Below are 23,286 nucleotides of genomic sequence, written 5' to 3'. Positions count from 1 at the left end.
TTCTTACTGACCCTGAACTTTCACACATAAGTGTGTATATAAAAGGGGTCATCGGATGCCCATTTTCCACAAGTTGATATGATTCTTTAGGGTCTTAATGAAAAGTCTATAATACACTTTGGTTAAAATTTCTCAATAGTAGTGTAAATAACACCTTTTTACCTTGCCAAAATCAGCTCTGCAAAAAAAAAATCAACCTGTTCTGGTCGAGGTTGCTTTAAATGTTAATGAGCTCTGCTCACCCGCCCCTCTCTTCTCTTTGTGGAATGACGAGCCTGTTTACTTTAGCCGCATTTAGCAGCTAAACTTGCTAACTAGCACATTATTACGAAAGGTGATCGCAAAAATTAATAAAAAAAACCCTTATACTCACTTCTGCTGTAAGTGAAGCTGGATCATGAATGATTTGCACGAACATAGACGGATATATGTAGATCGGGAGGCGCATTCCCTTCACAAACAAACATAATCCACTGCATCTTTAGCGGCTCAGATGTCGGGAGTAAATGACGACCACTATGTTCATTATTACATCCAGCAACACAACACCTCAATCGCTCAATCAGAGATATTCTTGTCTAATTTAACATCTCTGCTCCGGCATCGAAACAATGGAGGTCGACTGTTACAGCTGATCTGAGGTAAGACGCTCATGTCAATCAACTATCGTGGGAGCGGCCTCTGTGGGTGTGACGCCACAACGACAGGCATCTGAGAACGGCTCGATTTGAAAAAGGGGATATTATTTTTACAGATTAATTAAAAACCAGTGCATGGATTTTTATCATTACAGGGTAGATTTGTACATACACTGCCCACACACATTAATGTTCAAAGAACCAATGTAAAAGTGAACTTTGCATCCGATGTTCCCTTTAACAATGTCCTTACTACCTTTCTGAGTCTATGGAGGGTCAGAAAGCTCTCGGATTTCATCAAAAATACCTTAATTTGTGTATTGAAGATGAATGAAGGTCTTACGGGTTTGGAACAACATGAGGGGGAGTAATTTTCATTTTTGGGTGAACTATCCCTTTAAATATTTCAAAGCAGTAATGTTGTTATGAGAGGTGATCTGTGATTGGTCAGGATCGGCACACCTGTATTTGGCTGTTTTGGCAGGCCAGGTGAAGCGGTGTGGCGCTCTGATTGTTGCGGGCGTTGATGTTGGCACCGTGGCGGGTGAAGAGAGACACCAGAGCTGTGTGTCCGTGCAGCGCTGCCACATGGAGCGGAGTGAATCCGTCAGCACTGCTGCTGTTCACACCCACACCGTCCGGCTGCAGATGGGATGTTTTCTGAACACAGAGACTCAAAGTTATCACTCAATGTTTCTAAATTCATACTCATCTTGGATTATTAACCTACTTTTGTAGATTATAACAGTACTTTACTATGTAGGCTCTAATCTAAAATATTCATCTATTACATTAATTTTAAGAACTTAATTTCAGACTTTCAAGGACTTTTCAAACACTACTTTGATTTGATCTCACTTATCGAACAATGTCTTCCATTTTAAATTCTAACTAAAGATTAATAGGTAAATACAAATATACCAATACAAAAAAATGGCAAAAATAAAGTGAAGCACATGCAACGTATTACGTCTGAAGTATTACAGAGTATACTACACTTTTACTATAGTAAAACCACAGGTAATTTTCTTAAGTGATTTGTATTTGTGTATACTGTGTATACTTGTTTTTATAACTGTACTGCCTTAATGGCTTGATGTTTTCTACTGTTCAAGGCAAAAACAAACAAACAAAAAAATCTTTTTGAAATTCTGATGTGAAACAAAAAATTCACAACCCTGCTCCGAAGGTCCAGTTTAAATCTATTTACGATCCATGCTCTGATTTCAAATCGCATACCGCGAATTATTTGATTTTAATCATTCAATTCTATAAATGATTCACAAACCTGTTCTGAACAAAATCAAATGATTTGCGAAGGGTGCTACGAAGTCCTGACCTGAATCAAATTATTTGCGATACGCAAAGTTCAAATTTAAATCAAATTATTTGTGGTACACAATTTGAAGTCCTGATCTAAAAAAAAAAGATTTGCAATACGCTATCTGATTGGAGCGCTTCGAAACAGTGAATCATTTTGTGCCGCAATCGTTTAACTGATTCAGAGTTACAAAAAGCTCTGTTTTACCCATCACTATCTGCTTTTTAAAATTTTACAAGCAATGTCGAAAATAGAAAATGAATGGCTCTTTTAATTTGATCTGGTTTTTGCTAGTGAATCGCTTGACATGATTGATCAAAGTCACGAGTTTGAATCAATTGTAGCGGTTCCAGCGTAAATGACTCAATTGATTTGGTTCATCTGTTCCTCTTTTCACATCTTCAGCCATGTTTACACAACACTCTCAGTACTAATACTTGCTTAGTTTGATTGATTTCTGACATTAACTGAAATGAGCGAAAAATATATGTTTTTGCATGAATTTTGCATGAAAAGTCGTGCTATGACAAAATTAAATATTTGTTTCATAGATGTGATGTCTTTCAATCATTCAAGCACTTTTCAAGTACTTCTTCAGGAATATTGCCATTTTCAAGGGTTCTTCAGGCCTTAAATTTCAAGAAGAGTTCAGGGAGAGTAAGACCAGACGAGCGTTTGACATTAAAAAGTATATACATATTATTATTTTTATGAAAATAACCGATCGTTTTGATAGATAAGACCCTTCTTCATCAGCTGGGATCATTTACAACCACATTTGGGATCGTTTGAAGCTGCATTTAAACTGTATTTTGGAAGTTCAAAATCAGGGCACCATATCAGTCCATTATATGGAGAAAAAACCTGAAATGTTTTCCTCAAAAAACAATTTATTTACAGCTGAAGACAGAAAGACATGAACATCTTGGATGACAAGAGGGTGAGTACATTATCTGTAAATTGTTGTTCTGGAAGTGGACTTCTCCTTTAATAGCATTTGCTCTTTGCTTGTAATGTGTTTATTTGTTTGTACTGCATTTTTTTATTGACTTTAAAACAAAAAAACATGTTTACTTAACTAAAAACAAACAAACAAACAAAACAAAAACACTTACTTGAAGGTCATTGTTTTGTTTTATTAATTATTTATAATTATTCATTTGCATAAAAGATCAATATTAAATGTTCATCCTGGGTGAATTATATTCTGTAAAAACAAATAAATACAAAACAAATAAACAAAAACCCCATTGGGTAAACAAGTGTGTACAGACCTTCTGTGCAGGTTCACAGTTGGGACACTGACACAGAGGATGACACAGCTCTGTCTGAACTGGCACTGAAACGTCCTCTTCCTCTGGCTCCTCATCCAGCCAATCTAAAAGATAACGCACCTAACACACACACACACACACACACACACACACACACACACACACAAAACTGTCATTCTGTGTTCAACTATTAGTTTTATTATTATTAAATCAAGATTAAAGCAAGACAGAATCCTCTTTAGGAAGGTTTATGTGACCCGAAATCAGCTCACCATCTGCACGTCTCCATCAGCCACGGCTCTCAACAACTTCTCCACCTGTTCACCCAACACAGGAAAGAGAAAACATTATAGCAGGGTTACACAAAAAAAAAAATAATAATAATTTTTTAAAGTGATGATTTACTATAATTCCAATTAAATTACCTCATTTTCTTTCTTTTAACCGCTGTAATATCCATGAAGTTATTGATTTTACATAATTTTTACATAATCAACTTACGTTTTCAGTCATTTTACTTTATTACACAAGCACAAGTTTTTTGTGCACAGAAGTTCACAGCATTTCACCAGTATTTCGCCATAATAAAAGTTTGAGGATTTGAAATGTTAAAAGCTGGAGGATGTGAACTTTCAAAAGTTGTTTCGAAAGATTTTTATAACAACACTTAAAACATAATGAAAATGTTTTTGATTTGACATTTTGTAGTAAGATTTACATAACTTTGCATCTGCAGTAATTTTTGGTGCTTAATTTCATTCTAGGGATGAATAAGGGCTTTTTTGATCTCCTCTTTGAAACAGGAGAAGTGTAACGCTGTGATCTGGCCACAAGATGGCGCTGCCATACCTCTTTGTGTCTGACGCGTTCGGTCTCTGGCGGCGTGGCCTCAACACTCAATGAAGACATGCTGGACATCGATGAACGTCTGCTGCTGCAGTCCGACGGCTGAGGAGAGCGACTCGGAGACTGAAAAACGAAATGGAGACTATATGCTATCAAAAGGTCTATTGCTAAAATACTTTCTCTGATTCTCCAGATCAACACAGAATTAACCAGTACATTTACTAGTGTTTCTCTGTTGCTCAAGACGTTTTGCAACTTGTCAGAATCAGTTCAATGGTTGAGACATGAATGAGTGGTGAAACATCTACTTCAAGTAAATACTACGCGTCTCACCTCGAATCCACTTTCCCTTTTACTGCAGTCATTGTGTGTGCGCTCCAACAGTGACAGAATCTACAACACAGATGATACAACTTCATCTACACAATAATTTCCTATTGGCAATAAAACACACAGTTTGCTCCACGTTTGTAGGTGTGAGATGCTGTTAAAGGCACAGAATCCAGACTGCACATAAGTCTAACCTTTGAGTTGAGGGCACAGTGTAGTGGAGTCTCCTTGGCTTTGTTATGGATGAGTGTTGATGCTCCGTTCTCCAGGAGCACCTCCATGATGCCCTCGTAGCCCCAGCGGGCGGCGATGTGCAGCGGCGTGTCTCCCTTATCGTTCTGAACGTTCAGTCGACAGGAGTGCAGGTCGAAGTACAGCAGCGCCTTCACACACTGAGACACAAATTCAAGAATAAAACATCGACATTACATACACCACCACGGCCCATCACAGAAATGCAGTTTTTAAGTAGCAAAATGACCCACTTGTTAATGAAATGTTCATTAAAGCAGCTAGTAAAATAACTTACGTCACATAAAATCAATAAATAATATGTAGTAATATGTACTTACATCTTCGTGTCCGTACATGCAGGCCAGATGTAGAGGGGTGTTTCCATTGTTATCCTGAGCATCTGTGTTTGCCTTATAATGCAAGAGCAGCAGCTGTAAGAGCACACAGGAAGTTCAGTGAAGCTACAGATAAGGCATAAAGTGCACGAGTTTTATAAAATATTATCAGATCAATTATCAATTTTGTTTATGTCCAGACTGCTACAAATCTACAATATAATGATTTGCATGAGCTGACCGTGACTCCCTGAAAGCCCTTCTGGCAGGAGAGGTGCAGCGGTGTGAGTGCGTGATAATCGGTGGCGTTCACCACAGCTCCCTTTGACACCAGCACATCAATCAGCAGGGACTGACCTGATCACAAGCACAACACAGGAAAACAAGTCACAACAGTTATTTGTCAACTTGGTGTGAAAGCTACAGATTCATATGGTAACATTTAAAATACAAATGATAAACTAAACAACAAAATCTAACCCATTATAAAATACCAAACAAAAACGACCAGTGAAAACAAACCAAACCAAACCAAATAAAAAACAAAAAACAAACAAACAAAAAAAACAAACACACACACACACACACACACACAAGACAAAAGCACAAAAGCAAAGCAAATAAAAAAAAAAGACAAAACACCATCCCCCTGAAAAACTAAACAAAACAACAAAAACAAACAAAACAAAACAAAAGTTAGCTTATGTTCCCTAAACAGAACAAAACAAACAAAAAAAAAAATAAAACAAAACAAAGACACAAAACAAACCCCAAGACAAACAAACAGACCTGAAAACAAAACAACAACAAAAGCAAACAAACACAAAAAATAATTTTAATTTTAGTTAATTAGCTAAAGAAACCAAACCGAAAAAAACAAAACAAAAACAAAACAAAAAAAACAAAGCAAAACAAAACAAAAAAAAGAAAGAAAAACAAACAAACAAAAAAAAAACAAGCAAAACACGACACAAAACAAATCCCAAAACAAACAGTCATACAAACAAAACAAACAAACAAAACAAAAGTAGGCAATTTCAGCTCATTTTAGGTAATTAGCTAAACAAACAAACAAACAAACACACACACACAAAATGCAACGAATAAAAACAAAAAAGCAGACACACAAACAACAACAAAATTAGGTGATTTTAGCTAAAACAAACCAAACAAAACAAACCAAAAACGAAACAGACCTAAAAACAAAAGCCAACAACAACAAACAAAATTAGGCGATCACACACACACACACACAGACAAAAGAAAGCACAAAAGCAAAGCAAATAAAAAAAAAAGACAAAACACCATCCCCCTGAAAAACTAAACAAAACAACAAAAACAAACAAAACATGATTCTGTAATTTTAGCTAACTCTAGGAAATTCCCTAAACAGAACAAAACAAACAAACAAACAAAAAATAAAACAAAACAAAGACACAAAACAAACCCCAAGACAAACAAACAGACCTGAAAACAAAACAACAACAAAAGCAAACAAACACAAAAAATTGGTGATTTAGCTAATTTTAGTTAATTAGCTAAAGAAACCAAACCAAAAAAAACAAAACAAAAAAAAACAAAGCAAAACAAAACAAAAAAGAAAGAAAAACAAACAAACAAACAAAAACAAGACACAAAACAAATCCCAAAACAAACAGTCATACAAACAAAACAAACAAACAAACAAAACATAATTAGGCAATTTCAGCTCATTTTAGGTAATTAGCTAAACAAACAAACACACACACACACACACACAAAATGAAACAAATAAAAACAAAAAAGCAGACATACAAACAAAACAAAATTAGGTGATTTTAGCTAAAACAAACAAAACAAAACAAAACAAAACAAAACAAAACGCCTAACTAACAAAAGACAAAACAAACCAAAAACGAAACACACAGACCTAAAAACAAAAGCCAACAACAACAAACAAAATTAGGCGATCTTAGCCAATTTTAGACAATTAGCTAAACAACCCAAAACAAAAATACAAAGCAAAACAAAACAAAAAGCAAAGCAAAACAAGACAAGACACAAAACAAACCCCAAAACAAACAAACAAACAACCAACAACAACAACAACAACAACAACAAAAACAAAAAAATCAAAACCTTAACAAAACAAAATTAGGTCAGTACTCACCACAAACAGCAGCAACATGTAGAGGAGTGTAGCCTCTGTCATCCCGAGAGAATGGGGTGACTATGGACGGGTCGTTTAACCTCCTAAACCAAGAAAGGGGCAAGAAAGACAAGCAAAGCAATACTTTCATAAACAATGCGGAATGAAGGCCTACATTCAAGCTGCATACTTTCTAATATGTTCAGTTTGCTGTGGTCATCAGCTCAACTTACATTTATCACTGTATCAAACTGAATCAAGACTGAAGTGTTGAAATCATTGATTATGCAAAACAGTGTGAACCAATGAAAGTTTTAGATTGTTAGTTTAGTTTATTGAATAAAATGCTTTTCTTTCATTCTTTAAAAGTCTTTAACTTATTTAATACAATGACTTGTGTGAAGAACAGGTAAGTGCTGTATAAAAATAATGTTAAATTTACAGTCAAAAACCCAGTTTATATTATGTGTGATTTACTTTGTACTTGTATTTAAATTAGTCATTTGATACAATGCACTTATTGTGTATGTACATGTTTTTACATTGTACTTTTGAAAAAACATCCGTAATTACTTTCTGTAGTTATGATTATAATATGATTACACTGCTGACCCTACTTCTATGCCAAACCACACCGCCACACCTCAATAGCAGCAAAAGTGTTTTACAATTCAACATGACCACAATAGTTACATAGTATGATATTTAAAGACATCTAAAGTGTGACCCAGAACACTTAAAAAAGTCCCCTGCATTTATTCTGCGGTTGGGGTTGGTATACATGATGTTTGTCAGTACTGACCCTGAGATGTGGCGGTCACAGGCGTCACAGGAACAGAGTGGGTGACATAACTTCCTCCCGTCCTCTTCGTTTTCACTCTCACTCAGCAAACGCTTCACCTCTGCCTCATTTCCACTCACAATGTGCTGCCCGTGTAAACACACACATACTTAATGTCAGTTCAACTAATTCAACGCTGCAAAAATTATATATTTATTTCATCAATTATCATAAATTATATATTTATTATCAACAACCGATTTTAAGACACGTCTTCTTGTTTGTCTTAACTAGTATAAGGTTTTACTTCCTGTTTTTGAGCCATGCAAAAATAAGTTTGCCTGACTTGTTGAATAAATCTGAATTTTATTTGTTGATCTCTGTCACCATCTGCTTCTGCAGGTCAATTATGACAAACAGTTGTTTGGTTTCCTACTATGAGCATTAAATGTGATATTTCTTCCTGTGGTGTTAACAGGAAGTGGGCAGTAAAGTTGAAACTGGTTACACAAGCAGACAAAGGCATGCATTATAGCAGTGCTCACCTCAAACAGCCGGTCTATAGGTGTAGCGTTCTGGGACAGCAGGTCCACCTTCTGTCTGAAGGACAGACGATCTCCTGACCCCTGTGGACCACAGGACACATTCACAAACAAGAAATTGATTTAGGACATGCAGTTCCAATAATCATAAATGCATGTGATCCAATGTATGTAATCTAATAAGGAGGAAATGCAAGATTAAAGCCTCATTTCACAGCTGGGAAGGTCTTACGCTAGAAACAAACGCAAAGTACTGACAGCTTTACAAAACAGGTTCAGTTTCTAACTGTTGTCAGAAAGAGACTGAAACAGAATCAGTAATGTACACACCCCCCTTGTCATCCAAGATGTTCATGTCTTTTTTTTTTTCAGTTGTAAAGAAATTATGCATTTTTGAGGAAAACATTACAGGATTCCTCTTCATATAATGGACTTCTATGGTGCCCCCGAGTTTGACCGTCCAAAATGTAGTTTAAATGCAGCTTCAAAGGGCTCAAAATGATCCCAGCCGACGAATAAGGGTCTTATCTAGCGAAATGATTGGTTATTTATAAAAAAAACAAAACAATATTTATATACATCTAAAAACTCCAACCTCATTTTCTCCTCCAACTTCAAAGTCGTCCTACATTGCTACAGAAGTACCGATCCAGTGTTTACAAAGTGAACATGCAAAGAAGGTCAAACACCCTTTACAAAAAGAGGTAAAACAGCGATTTTGAAGTTGGAGGAGAAAATGAGATGGGAGTTTTTCGACATACCCTAAATTTACTGAACCAGAAAAAAACTGAGCTCACGCAGACCTAGACAAGACGAACGTGTGAGGTTAAAAAGTATGTAAATTGTAATTTTTTTATTTATTTTTTATTTTTAGAAAATTACCAATTGTTTTGCTAGATAAGACCATTTTTCCTTGGCTAGAATTGTTTAGAGCCATTTGAAGCTGCATTTAAACTACATTTTGGACGTTCAAACTTGGGGGCACCATAGAAGTCCATTATATGGAGATAAATCCTGAAATGCTTCCCTCAAAAAACATTTTCTTTATGACGGAAAAAAAAGACATGAACACCTTGGATGACAATGGGGAGAGTAAATTATCTGTACATTTTTGTTCTAGAAGTGAACTTTTCCTTTAAAGGAACATGAGGTGCTGGAGCCTATGGGAAAAATATTGGATCTGGTGCCTGAAACGTTGAATGATCAAACCCTGCAGTGGTTAATCACAGGATTTCAAACCAATTGCTTGATAACAACTTAAAGGAACAAGAAAGGAACACTATTATGCAAAAATCACCTTTATAAGGTATTTGAACATAGGTGTGTGGCTGCAGTGTGTAAAAACAACCAGCTTATGATGATAAAAATCCACCTACTCCTTTTTTTTTATAATCTCAATAAACAGTCTCTCTGAACACGCCAATCCAGATTTCTCCCTACGAACACGTCATCTTAAGGAAAAATCCAGACTACCTCTGCTTTATTAGCATAAACACAGCTCTTAAATGAGAAGCAGCAGCCCACCATTACTGGAGAACATACAATATCAGCGCCAAAGAGGCATTACAAGTGTTGTGTTTTGGGATGCACCAACGATCATAGGTGTCTCCAACAACCCCCTTGATCTGAGCCGCTAAGAACACTGGGGTTAAATTTTATTTTCAAAGGAAATGTCCTGAGAAAAAACAAAAAACAAAAAACAAACAAACAAAAAAACAGCCCCCTATATGTTTAGGGATCAATGCCAACACCTCGTTTGCGAATGTCAGCTCCAGACGAAGTAAGCATCATGCATTTTTTCAAAATTGCCTTTCTGAAAGCCTTAGCACTCTGTGAGGCTAATGTGTAAGGCAAACGGCACGTTTTGGCTCATACCCTTAAAGTGGCATTTTTAACAAGCTTTAAAAAAGTATCTGTGGGGTATTTTGAGCTAAAAACTTCACATACACACTCTGGGGACATCAGAGACTTATTTTACATCTTGTAAAAAGGGGCATAACAGGTCACCTTTAAATCAAACGTTCATTGCACAAATCTATTATAATACATGAACTACTTTTACAATAATAACAATAATGATTTTTTTTTAATATATTTTTCACAATACTAATATGAGTAATTTTATTTTATGATAACAATATAGATCACAATATATTTTTGCTTCAAATAAGCTAGATATTTAATCTAATATTTAAAATAATAATAATAATAATAATAATAATAATAATAATACTGAAACTTTTATAATTCTCAGCATGAATTATGCAAAATATGCCTGCAAAAAATAATACTAGCCTAGATAATGTACTTAAAAAAGTTCTCAAGTTTAATGAAAACAAGTAAAAAAAAAGTAATACAATAAGAACAAACTAACTACAATAGGACAAATAAATGCAAGCAAAAAAAAAAATAAAAATTTACAAAAACAGTAATTTTTGTGTACATTTGACAATTTAATTGTAGTAAACCGTGTAAAATAACTACATTTATTACTTATGCACTTGTGACCAACAGCACTGTGTGTGCGCACAGAAAAGTCTCTCAGACAGTGCTCAAAAACCAAACTGAGTTCTTTTTCATGGCTTATTGCGCTTGAATGGTTTACAATTGTTTGTTTTTAAATCACAAGACTAAACAAGCAATGCAAATTATAATATTTCGTGACAATGCAGAGCTGCAGTTTCACACTGAGCTCATCTGTGATTCAGATGATAATCCAAAATCTCTATAGGTTATCAATATCAACTGGATTATTGTATCTGCCGGTGTATCGTCCACCCTACTTGCAGACCATGGCAAAAACAAACATACACATTCTGCTAAAGCTCTCTTTTGTCATTTTCTTTTAGGGTGAAATGTTCCTTTAACCCCTTGTTTCTGTATTTTAAGGATTTGGTCCACTAGTTGTTGAATCATCATCACTAATACAACCTGAACTGGTATGTGTTTGTCTTAATCACTGTTAGCGCTGCCTAGCTCTTACCAGAGCACTCTGGGTGAGGTTCCCCTGGCTGATGTACTCCACCGCCGCCTCAAACGAGGTGAGACAGTAACTCAGCTCATCCTTACTGGATTTACGGAAGCGGAAGTTTTTTATGTAACTCAGATTTGCCATCCTGAACAAAACATCAGAATATTAACAATCTGCATACAGAATGAAGGCACTCAACATATTGTCAAAGACATTAAATTAATAAATCACTGTTATGCAGAAAATACAGCACTCGACTTACCAGTTAGGGATTTCTGTTTTGATTAGCAGATAGAGAATGACTAACAGGAGATCATCAGCACACATGGCCTCAATGCTCACTGCTGAAACGAGACACACAGACAGTCAGATCATCACCGCGATTAAACTGTCTGATACACAATGCACACACAAATCACAAGTGCTTTTCTGTCAATCTGAGCGTTTAGTCCACCAAACTGTTACAATGAGTGCTTAACAGGAAGAACTAGATGACGGATTTGGTAAAATGCGCATAATTTTATCTTCAGTTTATTCAACATTTTGTAGTAGCAAGTAAACAACAAATAATTGATCACAACTGTCTGTTCTATAAATTACAGAGCATTAGAACAGTGTTTTTTTCAGTATAATTAATGAAGGACACTAATACTTTATTAAATTAAGTACTCTAAGTAAGTAAGAAAGAAAGAAAGAAAGAAAGAAAGAAAAATAAATAATGGGTCTCGAAAAAAAAAAAAAAAAAAAAAAACTGACCCCTTGAAAATTAGATAGCCAACTAACTAACCAATTAACTAACTAACTAAAGAAAAAGGTCTTGGAAACAAACAAACAAATAAACCCTTGTTAAATAAAAAAAAAAAAAAAAAAAAAAAAAAAAAAAAAAAAAAAAATAAAAATAAATGAATGAAGTCTTTGCAACAAACAAACAAACCCTTGAAAAATAAATAAATAAATAAATAAATAAATAAATAAATAAATAAATAAATAAATAAATGAGCAGGTCTTGCAAACAAATAAACCCTTAATAAATAAATAAATAAATAAATAAATAAATAAAAAGTAAATTGCCATTTTTGGATAAGGTTTCCTTGTGGACCAGGCTGTATGGGTAAATCTCTCACATAATAATAATAATAATAATAATAATAATAATAATAATAATAACAATAACAATAATAACAATAACAATAATAGCAATACTAACAATAACAACAACAACAACAACAACAACAACAACAACAACAACAACAACAACAACAATAATAATAATAATAATAATAATAATAATTATTATTATTATTATTATTATTATTATTATTATTATTATTATTACTACTACTACTACATTGTAATGATAATAAATTGTTTAACGTTCAGACACGTTACCAACAATTTTAACTGTGCCAACAATGGCTATATTAGGCATACTATATGACTGAAATAAACCCTTTCCTGAAGAAAATAACCATTAAACAGCATGCTTATTTTGTGCCTACATGTTTTTTTCTGTCTGCCTTCAGTGCCTTGTTTTGGCGAAATTGAGAAAATGACTAAACAAGCTGTTTGACAAACAGACATTAGCAGAGCATTCCTCTATAGTTTACACATACTGGAAGTGTTGTTGTGCTGCCAGCCCTCTGCTGCATGAAAACTAAGGACTAAACAAGGGACTAACTGTTCTGGAACGGGCCTAATCTGGTTACAAGAGCCATGCAGAAGCAGTACAGTTAGCAAGGGGAAATTTAGAAACACACAAACAATGACAGAAAGGAAGGTTTGTGGTCACAACACCTGTATCTCGGCGTCTGGATGACTGCATGATGGTAAAAATAACCTTCCTTATGCAGAGCAGTTTCTGCTGGGGAGACGTGCAGGCGTTCAGCTGACTCAACTCTCGCTTAGCCCGAGGAATATTTATACTACGAGAGAGAGATGTGAACAAATGATCACTAAACCATTTAATACGCTTGGATAGGACTCATCAGCTCAAAAATAATAAACAACAGTAATAGTGATTTGGCATAGCAAACTCTAATGAAAAACACCTAGTAATATAAAAACGCACCTGAATTCTGACTTTACACCAAGCTCTTTTTGCTGCAGATCCTGTAAGGACCGTGTTGTTTTGTTGAACGCTGCATCCTGTTATGCAAACAATACATTAATACAATGATCGCCAACTTTTACAGCAGCCTTAATGAGCATTATAACTTTTCATAATAAATAATAATAATAATAATAATTATATGTATATATATATATATATATATATATATATATATATATATATATATATATATATATATATATATATAATTATAATTACAGAGCATTAGAACAGTGTTTTTTCAGTATATAACGGGGTCTTAAAAACAAACAAATGAACAAAAACAAATAAACCCTATAAATAAATATATAAATAAATAAATAAATAAATAAATAAATAAATGTGATAATCATAATTCTTATAGATAATATAAATTAATATAATAATAATAATAATAATAATTTTTAGAAAATTGTAACCGAGTTCTAAGAAAGAAAGAAAGAATGAAAGAAAAATCTGAGGGGAAAAAAAACTATGAATTTATGAAACTAAACAGGAACATTTACTTACGCTAAACACCAAGTCAATCAATCGATCACTCAATAAATAAATATAAATATAAATACACACACACAACATTCTTATGCTGTATATATTACGTTGTACACATTAAGGTGAAAATAAGGTAATTAATGGTAAAACAGTACCCGACTTGCTTCAAGAGTCCCCACATAACTAAAGAGTAGATCATGGATGCCATGATGGATGTACATCTGAAAACGGAGGACAGAAAAAAAAAAGAAGAATTGTTAAAGTTACAAGTTTAAAAGACAGAGAACAAGAACAAGGTGTGTTTTTAACTGACCTCCACTGCTTGTTTGAGTAGAGTCATCTGTATCTCCTGTCTCGCCAAAATCTTCTGAAATTAAGATATTTTGCACAATTAGCTTTTGAGAGGAAATCAGTATTACAGTGTTTTAAAGTACTGAAGTTCATAAAACAGCTTACTAGACGAGAGTCCCTCAACAGCAACTGAAGACATTTCGTGTAAAGGGTATTTACAGAGTCCTGAAGGATTGAATGAGAAACATCAGTCAATAACAAAACAACCACATTTCCCCTCCCCTGGTTATTATTGGTATTTTAGTTACATAATAAACAGTATCTGGCATTTAATTCAAAGCAAACTCTTGGAGCTTCTTCCTGGCTGGCATAAAGCCCTGTATTACCTAAACACATCAGAATGAATCAAAATGAATCAAAATCTAATCGAGAGCTTGTGAATCAGATTTGAAAAGGGTTTGGAAATCTGTATCCAGTGTTGGGGAAAGTTACTTTTAAAAGTAATGCATTACAATATTGAGTTACTCCCTAAAAAAGTAACTAATTACGTTACTTAGTTACTTTTTATAGAAAGTAATGAGTTACTTTACTTTTGCGATATTTTTTAAATCTGGGCAGGGCGTGCTTTTTTGTTTTTAATATAAAAAGTTCTATTTTTGGCAAATGTACAAGCCTTTTCACACCAAAAGCCTCAGACTTTGAGAAAAGTAAATTCACGTCTATACAGTAGATCGCAGAAGAACAAAAAATCAACTCTTCAGCAATAAAAAAAGGAAAGCAAATGTTAGATTATCTTGAGTAGTTTTTGCTTATTAGTATGGTTGAACTGGAACGTCGGCAGCAAAGACATCGGTTAATAAAATGTTTTAAATGCATAAAGGATATTTGTATTATTTAACATATTTAATTATTGCAGGTTTGCGTCATATTCTGAGTTGAATTTCACTGTTTTTATTCATTTTGAGGAATACCGAATCTGTGTTTTGTGAGTGAGATGAATTAATGCATGTTCACATTTATTCTAGAACTAACATCTTACTCCCGATTTCTCTCAACATGGGGACAGGAGAGCTTTTAATCGATAAATGGGGGGAAAAGTAACTGGTATTACTTATTTGAAAAAAGTAACTCAGATATTTTCTTGTCAATTAAAAAGTAATGCGTTACTTTACTAGTTACTTGAAAAAGTAATAATATTACGTAACTTGCGTTACTTGTAATGCGTTACTCCCAACACTGTCTGTATCAATACCCAGTCTATTTAGCCCATCCAAACCGTTATGTAATTCTGGTAATAAGATACAAACAGTCTCAAATGTGCTAGTATGATGTAATGCTACAAGAAAATTCCTATTAGGATCCTTTAGGATTGGTTTCATATAATGATTGTGATGAGACTATTCCCACTCGCCTTTTCTTAATGAAAAATCTATGATAAAAGCAAGCAATTATGTCATGTAAATAAGAATTTTTCTCACTATTTGATGTCGAAGGCCCTTCCTCTCTTGTTCTTTAAAGGAGTGACAAAAGGCGGCCACAAACTTGTCTAGTTTTTCAGCATGGCGGCCCAAGAATTCCCTCACATCCTCGATATTCTTCAGACAGTACGGAGCAGAAACAGTACTCAACTCCTCTGCAAAATCAAAAGGAAATAAAATCATCAAAATTATAGATTTTGAACATCTGGGGCCAGTTTTACTAAACAGGGCAAATTAGCGCGAGAGCTCAATTCCAAAACAGCACCGACGGGAGGAGAAATTTCTGCGGGTGATTTACTAAAAATGCACAAATTAAAGAACACAGATGTAACATTTAATTTACATATTGACCAACACAATATACCAAACACAGCACAAATTAGCATAGGTGCAAATAAAGAAAAAAGAAATAAGGAAAGTCACAGTATGTTGAAAAGAACCAGAGGCCAAAAAAATGAAGGGAATCAATAACTGCAGTCATTTCAAGCACAAAATAGTTTAAGACATGCTTTTTTTGGCTGTTAAACAATGGCACAAACGCCAGTAATTTGATGAGCACAAATGTTAGTAAAACACTAATTTTGTGTCTGAAAAGAAAACGCCCTGTTCTGAACTGAAGCAAAAGATTTCACAAACCCGCTCTGAAGTTCCTATCTAAACCAAATTATTCACAATCCGTGCTCTTAAGTTTTGATCTGACGCAAAAGATTCACAAACCTGCTCTGAAGTTCCTATCTAACTCAAATGATGTACGAGTGGGTTCATAAATCATTCCATGAATACATGATTCATGATCCACGCTTCGAGGTCCCAAACTGAATCATGATTCTTGAACCACCATTTCAGATCAGAACAAGGAGCACGGGTTGTGAATTATTTATAAGTGGAATGATTTATGAACCCGCTCCGATTTCCCGATCTGAATCAAATTATTCACAATACGTGACAAAATGATTTAACTGATTCTAGTGAAGTCATGAGTTTGAATCAGTCTGAGTGGTTCCAGAGTAAATGACTCACTTAATTGATTTTGGTTCACCTGTTCCTCAGCCACGTTTACACAACACTAGCAGTACTACTATTGGCTTAGCTCGCTAGTTTTATGACATTAACTGAAATAAGCAGACAAAAAATATGTTTTTGAAATTTTGTTAATTTTGCATAAAAAGATATGTGCTTATTGAAAAAAAATTAAACACTTATTTCATAGATACATTGCATTTCAATAATTCAAGCACTTCTCAAGTACCTCTTTAGGAATATTGCTATTTTTAAGACCTTACATTTCAAAAAGTCAAATTCAAGTAGTTCAAGCACTTTATGCACCTTTTACGAACCCTCTAGAAATGTCTATTCAATAAGGTCAGGTGCAAAAAGTGTCCACGGCTTTTAAGAATTTTTCACTGCACATCTTTAGTAAAACCTGACAGTACAATTTTAACACCAAAAGACAGTTTGTGCTGACACAAGCTGTTAGTAAAACTGGCCTTTACAATCCAAATCAGTCAATGCATCCAATGACAAAAGAATTACCAGGGCTGTGGTCAGAGTCAAATGGCCGAGCAATGCACAGTATACTGTAGGCCTGCTCTTTCTCATTGTAGAACGTCTCCTCAAACAGGACTGGGACGGAGGTGGGATTGGGAAACCCTGCACCCAGCCGAACCTGGTTATTGTCTATAGACACTTCCTGGAAGAGATGTCACACAAAACAGTAGTTTGGTTACAGTCAGCATACTGAAATTCAACTTTGAATGACACAAGTGAAACTTCTGTGAGATCGTATGTGGGATTTTGCATACCTTTCCATCTAGCGTCTGATAACCCTGTTCGGCAGGCCGAAGCACGTATCCGTCAAACTGAGACGCTGTAATAGAGCCAGCTGGTAAGCTTCCACAGCACGGCACCAGAATCTAAAACAAACATCGTACAATGAATAACAGCCTACATTAAACCAGCCCAGACAACAAAAAAGCAAAAAAAAAAATTTGTTTTCCATTTGAATTGGTTCATTTAAATGTAGACATTTCACTCTCTATGAATACTTTTTTTTTTTCACGTCTTTAAAGTAAGATTACACAGAGTTTTTGAGTTTCGCACTCAAGTTCATAGAGACCGAGATCGCAGAAAGCGCATCCTGTTTGCTTTAATTATTTTACAAAAGCGCAACGTTTCGTTGCTATTCTGAGTGCATGCAAATAAATGTGGAGTCTTTACAGATTTGAAAGATGCATTACTCTGTAATTTTTGGTCATACAGAAAAGAGTATTCAAAGAGCAAGTGACCGCACCGGCACCTCCATCTGTCATGCAGTGAGTTGCTACTACTTACATGTTTCAAATCATAAGCCATATTTGAAGTCAATGAATAACAGGTGATTATTATTCTTTCCTTATGTCTTTCTGTCTGTCTATCTGACTTTCTTTCGTTCTTTCTGCAACTAAACGACTAATAACATTTTGGTCGACCAAGCTTCTTCTTGTTGACAAACTGTCAGTCGACTATTTGGGGGGCAACCCTAGTTTAAAAATGCATTAGTTGGTGTAATTTGGTTTAAGCATCCATTAAGCATCTATTCGTTTACTCAAAAACTAAAATTCTGTCATCATTTAATGCACTTTCACATTAGCACAATTTCTTCTAAATTTCCCATGCATTCCACCTTCAAAATGTTGACGTATAACTGAATATTTTGACATGTAACTACACCTTGTCATTTCCACGTTCATGCTGCAGATTATTATTCCTTCTTATGTATTTATTTATAAAATAGCCCATACAACTATTCTAAGTTTTTTGTCCAAAAGTCACTGCTTAAAGATCTTCTTCTTGGTTCTGGTGTGTCACTACTAAAATGCCATGACTAATCTGATGTTGATGCTGATGTTTGAATATTCTTCCATGGAAAACAGCACCCTGGTCATATGAACTACTTTTATAGTGGTTTTGTCCTTTTTGAGTTTGAAATATTGTCACTAAATATTCCTTTTGAGTTCACAGACAAAGCAGTATGGATTTATAACAACAAATGAAGAGTTCAGATGCAAAAACCTCTAAAATTTGCACTTTTCTCATATGTTCATGTTCAGTTATTTCACTTTGATGGCAATGGCAATAACCTATCTATTGCCATTAAAGTGAAATTAGTAAACCTACAAATAGGAGTTTGATAAAAATGCTCATTTTAGAAGAAAATTTCAAATGACACTTAGAGGCGTTTGCATCTAAACTCTTCAAATATGAATTTAGGTGACTAAATTATGAATAGTATCATTTACTAACATTGATAGACCTCAGTCAGGGTGGTGACGTTTCATTTTTGTCAGGAATGAATACAAAGCGAAGTACAGTGGGTTCAATGAATTGGACAGTTGTTTAACAAGATTTTAATTGTTCAGCTGACATAACGCTGTTCCACATTACTTTCAGTTGACAAAAAACTCCATGTGATCCAGGACCTTTATACAGTGAGCGCAACTGTAACGACTAAAGTCTACTGTGCAGCCTTGTTTGCATCCACGTAAAATCTGCTCTGAATAAGGTCTATAAACAAAACAACAGCTTCTTCTAAGTAATATAGTTCATTTATGAGTGTCAGTAGCTATGTAGGGGCCTATGATTTCCGCGATGTGGAAAATGCGGAATGAATCACGGAATCCACTCATAAAAACGGAATTTACTGCATAATGCAGAATGTCATGGAATTTGTCAAAGTTTGGATGAATTAAACAAAAGTAGGCCATTACACTTAATATTTAGAGATACTAGTCCATATCGCCATTTGATTTAAGTAAAAGACTATTTAAATATGAATGGTTCATGCTCTTTATGTCTCCATGTGTGTGCATGGCACAGAGGCGCGGTGCTGTTTTAAGTGTGCGTGACGCTCACAGTGATTTCAGTGTCAGCAGTCTTGCCAAATGAGGACATAAATACATCAACAACATTACCAGAATTGCTCTAAAGTTTCTTTATGAGCATTTTACCATTTCTTTAGAGAGAAACTATCGTCATACCATATACACACAGAAATATAAAGGCATTCACGGCAACCCATCAAAATAAAAGTTTGGTTTAACTTGAAAACATATACTATTATTGTTTAGTAGAATGTACGTAATACTACGGCTATTATCAATTTAAGTCAAGTCACCTTTATTTATATACCGGCTGTACAGTATTAAATAGGAAATCATTATCATCAATACTGCAAAAGGGCAACAGTAAACACTCAATTTCCAGTTAAAGGCAGTTCATCATTGAATTCAATGATGTCATCATTCAGATCAGTTTAGTTCAAATAGTATTATTACTAAAATTGTTCACATTTTTATTAAGGAATAATCACACAATATTTCTTTCTTCTTTCATTTTTTATTTTTTATTTTAATAGTAACTTTGCCATAAAGTACATTTTGTTTCAATTTAATTTGATTAAAAGATAAATTAAATGAATATTGCATACCTTTATTTGATAACCAGAAAACCTAAATATTGTAAAAATATTGTAAAAATAAACTTTAATAAAATTAAATTGTTTTTATGCTTTCAAATAATTAGGCATGATTAAACAGAATTTGTTAACAATAAAACAAGGTGAGAAAAAATATCAAAAACAACCCCAATCCCTTAACTCGCAAAAAAGCTAGAGGTGGTTTCTGAATTGTCCAAAAAAGGGTTAGACGCACTAAAAAGTTATTTGACTTTGTATCTATGACATGAGGTAACTTGACTCTCCAGCAGACCGATCATCAGCATCTGAAATTTTATTTATTTTTTTAATACAAAATATTTCGGTATTATTGCCTCCCTGTCTACAAGCCTGCGCTACCAAACAGTAGGCATCCCTCTCCGAAAGCAGTGACCGTGTTTACAGCATTTCCTCTGCTCCTCTGTGTGGGATTTTTTGGTGAAACTTTCTGAAGGTTAAATGGTTACACAAGTAGGTGGCGACTATAAAGTGATTCACTGAATCATTCGCTCAACCAATTCAGAATTAAAACAACCACTGTGTGTTGCTTGGACACACACAACGGTTGATCCTATTTCAGATTGGTTTGGATCTATTTTCATAGTGCTAAAACTTGAAAATGAGCATCTCTGTATTTCTGGTTCCATCAACCTTTTTTTGGGGGGGTTAATCCTATTGACTTCTTCTGGAAACCAGGGTGTTGCTAACTTTCAGATTGGCCTTCAAAAATATGCTATTACTGAAGAGCTCCATTAGCGGAAAGTAACTTTAACTTGCGTTAAATATGTAAGTAGCTAACAATTAACTTCTGGTTTATTGAATTGTTGTATAAAAGCAATATTGCACTAGCAACTGTGCAGATATTCAGAACAACGGCACATCAGTGATACAGTGATATTTTAGATAAAGTTTAAGCATTGATTTACATTTTTATCTAAATCTAAGAATTTGAGAACAAACCACAAACACTGTCATCATCTCTTGGATAACAGAATTTATAACATCTCCCAACATTAAATAATCAGTTTATACACACAGCACTTCTTTCTGACCACATGTGAATAAACCACAGTCACATGAATGAATACATGACTAATTATGCTCCACAAATAAATCTCTTCATCATTTCACTCATCAACAAACAAACAACATTAATTTTTTGGAAGCTCAGTTTGGAAGCTGTAAGTGAGTAGGAGTTTCAACAGGACTGCTATTAATACATACACCATATTAAATGTGGAAGTGAGAAACTCACAATGCCATGGAGTTCTGCCACCCTGCTGCACAGATCCGGTCTGTGTTTTTCCAGGGCCTGGTAAAAAGGGTTCTTCAGGATATTCTCATCATACACAGCCATATGTGTCCCACACTCCAGTTCCTTTGAGAGACAGAAGGGGACAGAAAGGAACATAAGGAGAAAGAAAGACCTGAAAATATGGCGAAAAGGAATTTTAGACATGTCAAAGGATGTGGGGGTTGAACTAAAGTGGATTAGCATTACTAACCATTTTTGCCCAGCTTACGTTTTCTCTCCTGATTGTATTTTGAACTTTGCAAAGCTGTTTTATTTTTCCATTATAACATTTATTAAATATTAAGTAGTATTTGCCATGTCAAACACGACTATTACATGGAAGCCTGTTTCTGCCATTGCTTAGAAAAATAAAACACTTTTACATTTTTTTACTCACAATTATGACTTTATTACTCAAAATTGCACGTTTATATCTGACAATTGTGACTTTTATTATTATTATTTAGAATTGTGAGGTACAAACTTGTCATTCTGACTGTTTATATCTTGCAATTCTGAGAAAAGAAAAGAAAAAAAGTCAGAACTGTGAGATGTAAACTCTCAGTTCTGTGAAATAAAGGCACACTTGCGAGACTGACTTGGAACTGCATGTTATAAAGTCAGAATTTGCAAGGGAGAAAAAAAAAAATCAGAATTGTGAGATATGAACTTGCAATTTTAAGTCATTTTCCCCTCAGAATTTAACTTCATAGCTAAAGAATAAAACAAGGTCATTGCACTACCACTCGAAAGTTTTTGAACAGTAAGATTTTTATTATTTAAAACAGTTGAGCAAATTGATGAATAGAAAGATCCAAACATCAACATTCATCTGAAATAAAAAAAAGCCATTCCTTCTTTTTAAGAAGGAAAGTATAGAAATTAATACTTTTTATTTATCAAAGATGTTTTAAATTGATCAAAAGTGATGATAAAGTCATTTATAATGTTTGTTTGAGCAGGAAATAAGAATATTAGAATGGTTTCTGAAGGACCATGTGACTGGGGTAATGATGCTAAAAATTCAGCTTTGAAATCAGAGGAATAAATTACAATTTAAAATATATTCAAACAAAAGCAGTTATTTTAAATAGTAAAATTCTTTCACATTTTTACAGTTTTTGCTGTAATTTAGATCAAATAAATACAGGTTTGGTGAGCAGAAGAGACTTCTTTATAAAAAAAAACAACAACAACAAAAAAACAACATTAAACATTAAAAATCTTCCTGTTCAAAAACTTTTGACTGGTAGTGTACCAGTGAACAATAAAACAATGTAATTGCAACGTTTTTTTTTCCTCACAATTCTGAATTATTTTCTCAGAATTGTGAGATTAAAAACACAATTAGAAGAGCAAAGTCAGAACTGCAAGTTTGTATCTTGCAATTCTGAGACAAAAAGTCAGAATTGTGAGAAAAAAAAACGTTGCAATTACATTGTTTTATTGTTTATTTGAAGGTTCCATACTATTATGATTGTTCAGAGTCACACTTAAGAAAAGTACTGTCGTAAGTATATAAAAAAGTATATTCTTAAGCATTAAGCAAACAAATTTTTATTTAAATGAACAGATGTTAATGCGTCCAACACAAACAACTGAATACTATCAATTCAACTTTTTAAAGGAGAGGTGTTTTCATCTCTTTTCTATTGCACTGTAAAGCAAACAGGACAGCCAATAAGATTCAAACTTTTAGTCACATGTCCAGAGCTGCAAGTGTTACATAGACCCTAGTAATGACATAATG

General features: G+C 34.2%; 1 protein-coding gene across 3 annotated transcripts in view; it reads right to left on the bottom strand.

Annotated features, from left to right (window-relative positions):
* Window positions 1–23,286, bottom strand: part of ankrd27 (ankyrin repeat domain 27 (VPS9 domain)) — a 31,769-nt gene that overhangs the window by 4,094 nt on the left and 4,389 nt on the right. For 2 of the 3 annotated variants that reach the window (XM_051099488.1, XM_051099486.1), the window contains exons 2-23: window positions 21,498–21,620; window positions 17,574–17,684; window positions 17,305–17,461; window positions 15,772–15,926; window positions 14,459–14,518; window positions 14,316–14,369; window positions 14,158–14,223; window positions 13,469–13,545; window positions 13,195–13,322; window positions 11,663–11,744; window positions 11,413–11,545; window positions 8,433–8,513; window positions 7,909–8,033; window positions 7,128–7,210; window positions 5,220–5,335; window positions 4,982–5,074; window positions 4,604–4,801; window positions 4,413–4,472; window positions 4,083–4,202; window positions 3,506–3,550; window positions 3,234–3,353; window positions 1,101–1,298 (exon numbers count right to left, since the gene is read on the bottom strand). In XM_051099488.1, the coding sequence (XP_050955445.1) occupies window positions 1,101–1,298; window positions 3,234–3,353; window positions 3,506–3,550; window positions 4,083–4,202; window positions 4,413–4,472; window positions 4,604–4,801; window positions 4,982–5,074; window positions 5,220–5,335; window positions 7,128–7,210; window positions 7,909–8,033; window positions 8,433–8,513; window positions 11,413–11,545; window positions 11,663–11,744; window positions 13,195–13,322; window positions 13,469–13,545; window positions 14,158–14,223; window positions 14,316–14,369; window positions 14,459–14,518; window positions 15,772–15,926; window positions 17,305–17,461; window positions 17,574–17,684; window positions 21,498–21,599 (2,364 nt within the window). In that variant the 5' untranslated portion in view covers window positions 21,600–21,620. The remainder of the gene's footprint in view (window positions 1–1,100; window positions 1,299–3,233; window positions 3,354–3,505; window positions 3,551–4,082; window positions 4,203–4,412; window positions 4,473–4,603; window positions 4,802–4,981; window positions 5,075–5,219; window positions 5,336–7,127; window positions 7,211–7,908; window positions 8,034–8,432; window positions 8,514–11,412; window positions 11,546–11,662; window positions 11,745–13,194; window positions 13,323–13,468; window positions 13,546–14,157; window positions 14,224–14,315; window positions 14,370–14,458; window positions 14,519–15,771; window positions 15,927–17,304; window positions 17,462–17,573; window positions 17,685–21,497; window positions 21,621–23,286) is intronic. The other variant, XM_051099487.1, reaches the window with a different exon arrangement.

This window comes from Labeo rohita, chromosome 25 (assembly GCF_022985175.1).
Source record: "Labeo rohita strain BAU-BD-2019 chromosome 25, IGBB_LRoh.1.0, whole genome shotgun sequence".
Taxonomy (NCBI): domain Eukaryota; kingdom Metazoa; phylum Chordata; class Actinopteri; order Cypriniformes; family Cyprinidae; genus Labeo; species Labeo rohita.
This window is presented reverse-complemented; position numbering and strand designations above follow the sequence as displayed.